The sequence below is a fragment of the Phalacrocorax carbo genome, chromosome 28 (assembly GCF_963921805.1).
Source record: "Phalacrocorax carbo chromosome 28, bPhaCar2.1, whole genome shotgun sequence".
NCBI lineage: Eukaryota > Metazoa > Chordata > Aves > Suliformes > Phalacrocoracidae > Phalacrocorax > Phalacrocorax carbo.
In genome coordinates this window covers 963,426-973,792 of record NC_087540.1, presented here as the reverse complement: position 1 = coordinate 973,792, position 10,367 = coordinate 963,426, and the positions used below count along the sequence as shown (strand labels likewise).

At 52.5% G+C, this 10,367-nt stretch overlaps 1 protein-coding gene across 1 annotated transcript; it reads right to left on the bottom strand.

Moving 5' to 3' along the window:
• Positions 1-66: 66 nt before the first annotated feature.
• On the bottom strand, positions 67-9,905 carry CCT3 (chaperonin containing TCP1 subunit 3). Its single transcript, XM_064475333.1, has 14 exons — positions 9,769-9,905; positions 8,278-8,339; positions 7,771-7,821; positions 7,612-7,674; positions 6,598-6,694; positions 6,089-6,206; positions 5,710-5,896; positions 5,089-5,238; positions 4,476-4,608; positions 3,932-4,013; positions 3,628-3,808; positions 2,112-2,357; positions 1,117-1,248; positions 67-436 (listed from the first exon to the last, which is right to left on the bottom strand). The coding sequence occupies exons 1-14, from the start codon at positions 9,797-9,799 to the stop codon at positions 332-334; spliced, it is 1,638 nt and encodes a 545-aa protein (XP_064331403.1). The 5' UTR covers positions 9,800-9,905; the 3' UTR covers positions 67-331.
• Positions 9,906-10,367: the final 462 nt, after the last annotated feature.

Sequence of the window (10,367 nt, the reverse complement as noted above, 5' to 3'; positions counted from 1 at the left end):
CCCTTCGGCAAGGGGCGGGTTTTTTACCACCCTCCCTCGTGACCCGCATTAAATGCACAAACCGACTGAAACGACGTGTTTTATTTTAGGGGCGAACAGGAGAAGTTACACTCCAGACACTTAAATTAAGCATCGTATCTCCACCCAGAGCAGCGTCACTTACACGAGACAGCAGCCCCTTCCCCACCTTCGTGGTTTCCCCTCCCCAATCCCTCCCGCAGGCTTCAGCCAAACTCTGCCCCAGCTCCATCTCGGGCCGGGGTCGCTTCATCGAGCTCTTCCCCTCGTCGAGTCCGAGGTGCCCGGTTCTTCCCAGCGCTGACTCAACCCATTACTCCTGGGCTGCCTCCGGCGCAGGGGGCTGCTTGCTCTGATCATCACCCTTCTTTTTGTGCCCCGAAACAATGTCATCGATGCGGAGGAGAAGAACTGCAGTCTGGGGAGAAACCCCGGCCCCGGGGCTAGTCAGGAGCTCGTCCCAAAGAACAAAACCCAACCCACCCGGCTTTCACACCAAAAGAACCATCTGCCTTCGATTAAATGACCCTCCCGGCACAGCACGGGCCGGGGCAGCGCAGGGGAAAGGGCGCGGAGCCCGGCGCCCCACGGGAAAGGGGACACGCGTTATTTCTAGCTGATTACAAGAAAGAAACGCAGCATCCCTTCAGAAAACTGCCTTTGATCTAACCCCGGCCAGCGAATGCTCCAGAGGGGATCTTTTAACATGGGGAGTGGCTCACATGAGGCCGCCAAGACCATCGAAAAGGGCAGAAGCTCCCAGAGCCACCCACTGGACTCCAGCACGTGACTGGTGCCAAATGTCCCAGCCACGGCTCCGGCTGTCACTCGGAGCAGCCCATCCCCGTGAGACTAACCCGCTTGCAGAAAAAGGTGGGATGAAACACAACAAATTTTAGCCACAGGATTAAAAATCAACCCCTCCGAAAGCCCAAGTATGGGCTCCCACGGGTGCTGCATCCCTTGTCACCACACCCCCTGCGTCTGGAACAGCGCCACGCACCCCGGGCTTACCCCAACACCCGAACGCACACCGGTTACACCCGCTTCTCCCAGGACACCCGACAGAGGCTCTGAAGTTCCCCCACCTCTCCTTACCTCTACCGCTGTTTTGTAGGTCTGCAGTTTGACCGCTAAAGGCTCCCAGATCCCCAGGTCCTTCATATCGACTAAGGCTCCAGTCTCGCCGTTCACGCCCCACGTCTGGCTGCCTTCTTGAGTGTGTTTTGCCTGTAAGCAGAGCGAAAGGTCACCACCCACGAGTAAGGCGGCAAATGCTTCTTCTGGAAACTCAAAGTGACCACGGGCTCGGGCGGGGGGAAGAGTAAAAGGTCGTTAGAATTTCCTCAGTTTTGGAGTTCATACAAGCGCGTGTCACCGAGCACCACCTGAAACAATTGTATCAGAAGTCGGAGATAGGCTCTCTTGTGCTGCCCCATCTGATCTCAAAGGAAGGTCTTGATTTTATTCATCCTCAGGGTTTTGTTGGTTTCTTTTTCAACTCTGGTACCCCAAACAAGCTATTTAATTCCATTTTCACGCTTTCAAATTTGGCACCAAACTTTAGTTAAAATGTCTGCAGCCCAGCTAATGCAAAAAAACCCAAGACAGTCTTGCAACAAGGTGGGGGCTGGTCTCTGCTCCCAAGTCACCAGTGACAGGACGAGAGGAAACAGCCTCAGGCTGCATCAGGGGAGGTTTAGGTTGGAGATTAGGGGAAATTTCTTTACTGAAGGAGTGGTCAGGCCCTGGCACAGGCTGCCCAGAGAGGTGGGGGAGTCACCGTCCCTGGGGGTATTTAAAAGATGTGTAGCTGTGGGACTTGGGGACATGGTTTAGGAGGCCTGGGGGAGTTGGGTTGGCGGTTGGACTTGATGATCTGAGAGGTCTTTTCCAACCTTACTGATTCTATGGTTCTACAGATCTTGTTACTTCAACACAGCTTTCCTTTAATGTAAAACCCTGCTGCAACTACTACAACAAGCTGCGCGCTCCCCGGGCGCCCGGCGATGGAAGGACGATTGGCCTGAGGGGGTACAACGCGGCAGGAAGGGGCTGAACCCCTTCAGACGACCCCGTGCCACGCGCCTTACCCTGAGCGAGGTCAGCACGCGGATGGTACTAGCACCACAGTTCTGGATCAGTGTTCGGGGAATGACTTCCAGAGCCTGGGCGACGGCGCGGTAGGGCCACTGCTCCACGCCCGTCATGCCTTTGGACTTCTCAGTCAGCGCGTGGGAAACGGCCATTTCGGTAGCCCCACCTCCTGGCACCAGCTGCGGGTCCATGAGGACGTTGCGACACACCTGCATGGCATCCTGCAGGTTGCGCTCTACCTCCTGCAACAGGCGTAAAAACACACATTGGGTATTAGGAAAAATTTCTTTGCTGAAGGAGGGGTCAGGCCCTGGCACAGGCTGCCCAGAGAGGGGGCGAGTCACCGTCCCTGGGGGTATTTAAAAGATGTGTAGACGTGGCACATGGTTTAGGAGACCTGGGGGTGTTGGGTTGGGGGTTGGACTTGATGATCCCAGAGGTATCTTCCAACCTTAACGATTCTATGATTTAGTGGTTGCAGGGAGCTGTAGCACACCACCAGCTGAAAAGTACAGCCCACCAGACAGGAATTCTTTGTCACTCCAGAACCCAGAGGAAACTTGCGCTTGCTTCATCTGCACACAGAATCCCAGAGTGGTGGGGCTGGCAGGGCCCCCTGGAGCTCACCCCGTCCCACCCCTGCTGGAGCAGGCACCCCCAGAGCAGGGGCACAGGGCCGCGTCCAGGCGGGGGGTGAATGTCTCCAGGGAAGGGACCCCACAGCCTCTCTGGGCAGCCTGTGCCCCTGCTCGGGCACCCACACAGGGAAGGGTTTTTTTTTTTTTCCTCATGTTTAGATGGAACTTCCCATGTTTCTGTTTGTGCCCGTTGCCCCAGTGGACAGGGCCCACACGAGCTGCTCAAGAGGAAGCAATAACTTATTGACACCAAGAAGTTGGCCAGGTGCCGTGGCTCAACCCCAGCCGGCAACTCGCCCCACGCAGCCGCTCGCTCGCTCCCCCCTCCTGGGATGGGGGAGAGAATCAGGAGAGTAAAAGTGAGAAAACTCATGGGCTGAGATAAGGACAGTTTAACAGGGAAAGCAAAAGCCACGCACACGAGCACAGCAAAACAAGGAACTCCTTCGCCCCTCCCCTCGGGCAGGCGGGTGCTCAGCCATCCCCAGGACAGCAGGGCTCCATCACGCCCAACGGTGACCGGGGAAGGCAAACGCCATCGCTCCCAACATCCCCCCCTTCCCCCTCCTCCCCCAGCTCCATGTGCTGAGCGTGACACCGTGTGGTGTGGGACAGCCCTGGGCTCAGCTGGGGTCACCCTCCCAGCCGTGTCCCCTCCCAGCCCCTCGCTGGTGGGGTGGGTGAGGAGCAGGAAAGGCCTCGGCTCTGTGCAAGCCCGGCTCAGCAGGAACTAAACCATCCCTGGGTTATCAGCACTGCTTCCAGCACAAATCCAAACCACGGCCCCACACCAGCTACTCTGGAGAAAATTAACCATCCCAGCCAGAACCAGCACACCAGGACAGGAGGCGAAGCAGAACATGTGAAAACTTACTGCCAGGATTTCCTTGCTGGCTCCACGCAGAATGATAGTGCAAGCCTTGGGGTCTTTGCAATCAGTGATGAAGGCAAAATACTCATCTCCTATTTTTTTAACTTCAAAGAGCCTGGCTCCAGTTCCCACATCCTCCTCCCGCAGCTCATCCGTGCGACTCACAATGCGAGCTCCGCAGGCCCTAGCGCGCAAACAGTCACGTCAGGCGCTCGCCAGTAAGAACTGGGGTGAAAGGGTGCGATAACGATGAGGGCGCCAGGCCAGGGAGGGCAAGGACGGGCTCCAGCGAGGAGACACCGTTTACCTGGCGATCCTGTTGTTGTCCGTCTTTCTGACTCGGCGGATCGCGGTGATGTTGGCTTTCATCAGGTAGTGTTGGGCCAAGTCTGAAACCAGGATTGTGCAATTTTAGTGACGAATCGGCGGTATCATGACAAACTTTGCATGTCTTTAAAGTAAAAGGGCTTACAGGAAATAAAACCTAAATGTAGCTTCTTAAACCAAGCCGCAAGGGAAAACTACGGTGCAGCTTTCCATGCTTCACCAGACTCATCCTCCCTTATATTTTGATATCGTTTCCAAGTGCTGGAAAAGCAAGTATTATTCTAAATGTCCACACTCAAGAGGCAACTTCAAGAACCAACTTCAATGCCTGCAACGTAGAACTGTTTGCTAGGAAGCTAAAACGCAAACCAAAACCAAGGTCATGTTAAAAATTAGGATTTGGGGGGGTGCGTTTGTGTGTTTTGTTTTGGGGTTTTTTTTTAAGTTACTGAACAGTGCATTTAACACAACATCAACCTTACTAGGACGAATTCAACACAAAGAAGGAATGCGTATATTATTACCAGAAATTCCTTTTTCTGTGATGACCAGATCTGGCTTGACTCTCATCAAATCCTCGCAGATCTGCTGGATGTATTCTTCCTCCATCTGCAGGATGCGGGCAAAGTCTTCCTCCCGCGTTATTTCAATATCAGTCTGCGCAGAAAGAGATGTAAATAAATATCTTACTCTGTTCCTCCCAAACCCTTCACTGGAGTTAGACACAGATCCCCTGGCCCGAGCGATCTTAACTCCTCCAATACTGCCTGGGGAAGAGTTAAGGACGACACCATGAAAAATACTGATCAAATAAACCGTGACACTGTGTCAGCTTAAGATTAGTGTTAATTAAGGCACAGAAATATTCCTTTGACTCTTGACCGTCACTTAGATGCAGCTACGGTGATTTTTCGTTTCAGTAAGTAAAAGCACTGCAGCCTCAGATGTATTTTTCTACCTTTTTCTCCAGCAGACCGACCCCACAGCAGAATTAGCCACTACATGCAAAAGGTCTCTGAAAGGCAGAACGCGAAGAGAACCTTTTGCCACTCGTGCTTTTAACCAGCTCTGTCTGGATTTGGTCACTTTACTCGTCTTAAATCAAGCTGCCGGCAGCTGTGACAGGACTTGCTTTACCTGGCTCTCTCCTTTCTTGTACTCTAGCGAACAATCCAGAAGGACGATGCGCGGATTCTTAATAAGGCGACGCATCCTGGGATGAGTTACATCTTTATTCACCATGATTCCCCGTAAAACACAGGAGTCTTCACTAAAACCACCTGGAATCTGACACGAGAAAGGGGGAAAATGAGGCAAGCCAGGCTACTCCACGAAAACCCATGTATCTGCGCTCCCGAAACCATCCATCCCACGTACTGGAAAAGGAGAGCTCTCCCATGTAACCACAACGCGCCCAGGTCAGTCTGAGTTAATTTTAGGCGGGCGCTGCCTTAGATTTAAGTGAAAAGCTGTGGAAGAACTTGAGAAACCGCTCACATCCTATTGCCGGGCAACATGCGCTTGGAAGATGGAAACCAGAACAACTTTTTGACAAATATTCTAGAAGAATATTGAAATCACTGCCCCTGGTTTCACTGTAAACCAGCAAGGCTGACAGCACTGACTAAAATATCTTCAAGGGTCATGTTTGCGGACTGCAGAGCAGTAGCAAAATATTCTTCCTACTGCATCCTAGGAGCAACTAGCTCAGGGGGAGAGAGGGGCACACAGCTAAGAAATGGTTGAAGACGTACTCACCTTTTCTACTTTTGCATATTTTTTAATATCAATTTCCCTTCTGCCATTTTCTTCAAACTCCACAGTCTTAACAGCATCAAGAGCAATGCTACAGGCCAAGTCAGACCAGCGGTTTATTGCCTTGGTATTTATAGCACTCTTTATTATTTTAAGCATCATCTCTTTGTTGTTCACGTCCACTGGAGTGCTGACACAAAGGAAAAAAAAATAAACAGTAAACTGAGTATTACTCCAGGCTACAATCTATCCATAATCCCATTGAGTCCCTCTCCAATTATATTAAGTTATATTTTATGAACATGATTCCCTGAAGAATCATCTTTAAGCAGCACAGAAACGCCACATCCCTTCCCTCTAACTCCCACCAGCCCGTACATACCCAATTTTCTTTAGAATACTGATCATGTCATCCAGAGCCTTGCGATAAGCCCCAATGATCACAGTTGGGTGCATCTGCTGTTCGAGGAAGTGTTCGGCAACAGAGAGCATCTCTCCAGCTGAAAAACAAACCCATCCGAGTTCCCCAGGCAAGCTGGCAGAACCGTCGGCAGTCAGGACAGAAGAGCACGCCAGACTAAACAATATCTGCTATCCCCGTAGAAAGCTCTAACGTCACCCTTACCTTTCTTTATACTTAACTGCGCTTATCTCAGGGAAAGAACCCAACTTCCCAAAGCACAGAGCTGACCACCTAAGGGCCTGATGAACCCAAGGGCCTGATGAACCCAGCACGCTCTTCCAAGGTAAACACCAAAGAGATCAATTTTAGGGTTGGTAAATAACGACTATCTGTCTCACTAGGGCACACTTACTGGGCTCTAACAAGCAAAAAGGGCAAGCTTCAGCCTTAACCCTGTGTAAGGGGTTTGCCTTATTCGCGCTCCTTACCAAGGATAATTACAGATGTGGTCCCATCTCCAACTTCTTCATCTTGAGTACGGCTGATCTCAATCATTGATTTTGCAGCTGGATGCTGGACTTGAATCTGTACAGGAGCAAGGGATGAGTGTTTGTTCCACAATACTAGAGCTGAAACTTGCATTGCTCAATGGAACAAACACCACAGCTTTTAAACGACCAAAGGGGTTATGTCCAACTATGGCAAAGATTTTTCTTCCTTTTTGAGACCAGAAATAAGCCCCTGTATTTCATAATATTGTGTCTCCCACAGTTTTTCAGGCATTACTGGTTTTTGTGGTGTTATTTCAACAGCACTTGCAGCAGAAGGACGACAAAGATTTCTTGGTCTAATTATCTGGCATTGTAAAAGCAAGCACCTACTCATAAGGTTTTGATGCAAGTGAGACCTTCTCGCTCTCTGCAGCTGCCTGAGAGGGGCTGGAGTGGGGGGGGGTCGGTCTCTGCTCCCAAGTCACCAGTGACAGGACGAGAGGGAACGGCCTCAAGCTGCGTCAGGGGAGGTTTAGGTTGGGTGTGAGGGGAAAATGCCTTCCCTGCCAGAGGGGTCAGGCCCTGGCACAGGCTGCCCCGAGAGGTGGGGGAGTCACCGTCCCTGGGGGGGTTCAAAACACATGTAGCCATGGCACTTCAGGCATGGTTTAGGAGGCCTGGGGGTGTTGGGCTGGCAGTTGGACTTGATGATCCAAGGTCTTTTCCAACCTCAATGATTCTATGATTCTAGCTACAACTACCATAGAATTTACACCAGTCTTGTAAAACCTCCATGAAAACTGATCACCCCTAGTTTTCTGAGGCGGAATAGCGTTTGCTGGAAATACTTAATTCCTCCCCAGCAAGCACCCTTTCTCAGTACTGCTGTTTAGTACTTGCTGGCTCTCAGGACAGAAGATGAAATAACAGTTCCAACAGCAGCTACGGAAACGTATCCTGGACGATTCCAACTCGCACATTAAGCAAGACAATCCTTTAGAAGGAACTTACTTCTCTAAGAATAGCATTGCCATCATTGGTCATCACAATCCCACCCATGGGGTCCAAAAGCATCTGCAAACGAAAGAGAAGCAAGATTTGCACCGACCTATAATACACGTAGTGCTTCCGCTCCGTACGCGGCACGGGTATTTCACCAAAAGTTCCTACCTTCATCATAGCTCTTGGTCCTAAGCACGTTCGGATAATGTCAGCAATAGTCTAGGAGGAAGAGAAGAAATGAGGCGATACAGGAGGGCATCAGAGTCTAAAACACCCCTAGTCTATATGAAACAAGCAGCCACTGCCAAATTTAAGCAACCCAATGACTCTGCAGGTGCTTAGATGCAGCAGAAGTTAAGAATTGTGTGGGAATGAGAACATGGGGATTACACGAGCACTAGCACCACACTAAATTATCTAAATCAGGCGTCAACACTTACACGCTTTGGGATTTTGCAGAGAAGGAGGTTTTGGTGGGTTAAACCCTTTAATTTTCAGTGTTAAAATAATAGGTGCAATGTAACTGAATATGGATTTTCTATGCTGCTTCTACTCTGAATTCATACAGACTAAAGAAAACCTGCTTCAGATCCAGTTTTCCCTCTTAAGTATTTATATATGTACAAACACACTAAAAAAAAGAAATCAAAATAGCCTGACACGAGAATATGGTACCTTAGCAGCAGTGATGTTTCCAGCCTGGACTTTTCTTCCAGACTCACGTTTCATATTCTGACCTAAAGCATACAGGGGAAAAAAAAAAACACACCATATTAAAACAGAAGTATAATTTTGATCTAAGAAGTCCAAGACTGAAACAGCAATACTGACAACACATCAAAGACACCCTCTCAGTCACACACACTTGACCAGTTCTAAATGAAGAGTTTATAATATAAACACCACAGCCACTATAATAAAGCGTATTATTAGAAGAGCATCAGTGAAAAACAACATTCCTTGTTATAAGAGCATTCCTGATTAGCATCATAATTCAACTGAGACAAAACTTGGCAGCCCTGAAATACAACCTTTTCCCCCAGGAAAATCAAACCGCGGCGATTCCCTGGAACCCGCAAGCTCGCACAAAGCCTAGGCACTGCCGGACCGTAGTTTTCAGTCAAAAAGAGTGACAGATGCTCGTGCACAGTTAGCAGAACATTGATTTAAAATTAAGTTTTACGCATCGGTACTGCTCGGCCTTTGGCACGTTGGGGTGAACAGCCACTGCTCTACCACAGGCTTACGCCATATCTGGGGAGCAGCTGCCAAGAGGCTCTGCCCTAAAGAATCTCTAGGCTTGGGGCTGCTCTTCTTTTAGTACAAGCCTAGACTGGGCGAGCCCAGCTTTACTTCAGGAGTGGACCTTCGTGCATACAGATTTATAAAACAGAACAAAATAAAGGTCGGGCATGAGCACAGGCTGCCCAGGGAGGTGCAGGAATCACCATCCCTGGGGGGGTTCAACACACATATAACTGTGACACTTGAGGGCATGGTTTAGGAGGCCTGGGGGCGCTGGGTTGACGGTTGGACTCGATGATCCGAGAGGTCTTTCCCAACCGTAACGACTCTATAAAGCAACAGCAAAAGCGGCACCAAGAATAAGGTACGCATAATACAGGGGCCCTGGGCTACAACAGCCTCCCCGCGGGTTAACGGAGAGCAGATGGGAAGGAGAGAATGAGAGACGCCGGCGGCAAAACCCGGGAAGTCTCGTACTGGAGGGTGCTGAGGAATCAGGCAGTGCAAGGGGCTCAGCTGGGGCAGCACGAAGCAACGTGCGGGGAGGAACAGAGCTGAGAGAAGCCAAGGTCTGCCAGGAGGGGCTTAGCGGGGAGCAAAGCGGGGCCACGGGCGAGGTGGCGGGTGGGGTCGCGGCTCCTCGGGGCGGGGCGGCGGCAGGGAGAGCCTGCGGGGACCGAGCGGGGGCGGTGAGGGGGCGCCGGGGCCCAGCGGCCGCCCCCGGAGGAGAGGAGCGGGACCCCCGGAGGAGAGGAGCCCCCGGCCCAGCTGGGGCCCGCAAGAGAGCGCCCGGCCGCGAGGGGGAACCAACATGGCGGCGGGAAGGGGAGAGGAAAAGGGGGACCGGGCGCCTCCCGCCCGCCCTCCAGCCCCGGAGCCCCCCACCCCCCCGAGCCCGGCCCGGCTGGCGGCGGCACTCACTGAGCACGAGGACGGGGCGCGGGCCCATCATCGCGGCGGCGGCTCGATCGCGGCACCCGGCGCGGAACCTTCTGGAGAACTGCCGCTTCACCGTGCCGCGACACCCTACCCCGCCTCCTGCCCGCAAGGACCAATCGCGCCGCGCACCGCGGACCCGGCGCCCAATAAGAAGGCAGAGCTCCTCCTCCTCCTCGGCGCTCACCGCGGTTCGGTTGAGAAGCGACGCCCCAGAACGTGGAGCCGCGGCGCGCTGGGCAGGGCCGTGTGGTACTGCGCATGTGCGGGCTGCCGGCACTGAGCGTAGGGACGATGCGGGGGGGGGGACTCACCGGACATAGGCAAAGGGGATGAGCAACCGTTGAGCGGTGGCATGGGGGACACTTTCCTTCCGCCTTTTACGTTGCGTCTGGAAGGCACCGGAGCCGGGATGCGGGTCGCGGTCTCTGAGAACCGTGTGTAAAAGGGAAGTCCTCAGCGCCCACCCCCCATCCCGTCAGCGCTGTGGTCTCGCCCACCCCGCCGCGGCGCACCATGGGAGAGGCGCGCTGCCGCGCGGCATGCTGGGAGCGGTAGTTCCCGGCGCGGCCCCCCCGCACCTC

What these genes read in the sequence shown, in the direction of transcription:
- CCT3 (XM_064475333.1), bottom strand. Translation starts at nt 9,799, where the DNA reads ATGATGGGCCCGCGCCCCGTCCTCGTGCTCA. An exon ending in GCGCCCCGTCCTCGTGCTCA is followed by an intron (nt 8,340 to 9,768) that starts GTGAGTGCCGCC and finishes TGTATGCTTTAG; the next exon opens with GTCAGAATATGAAACGTGAG. An exon ending in AGTATTCTAAAGAAAATTGG is followed by an intron (nt 5,897 to 6,088) that starts GTATGTACGGGC and finishes CCTTTGTGTCAG; the next exon opens with CACTCCAGTGGACGTGAACA.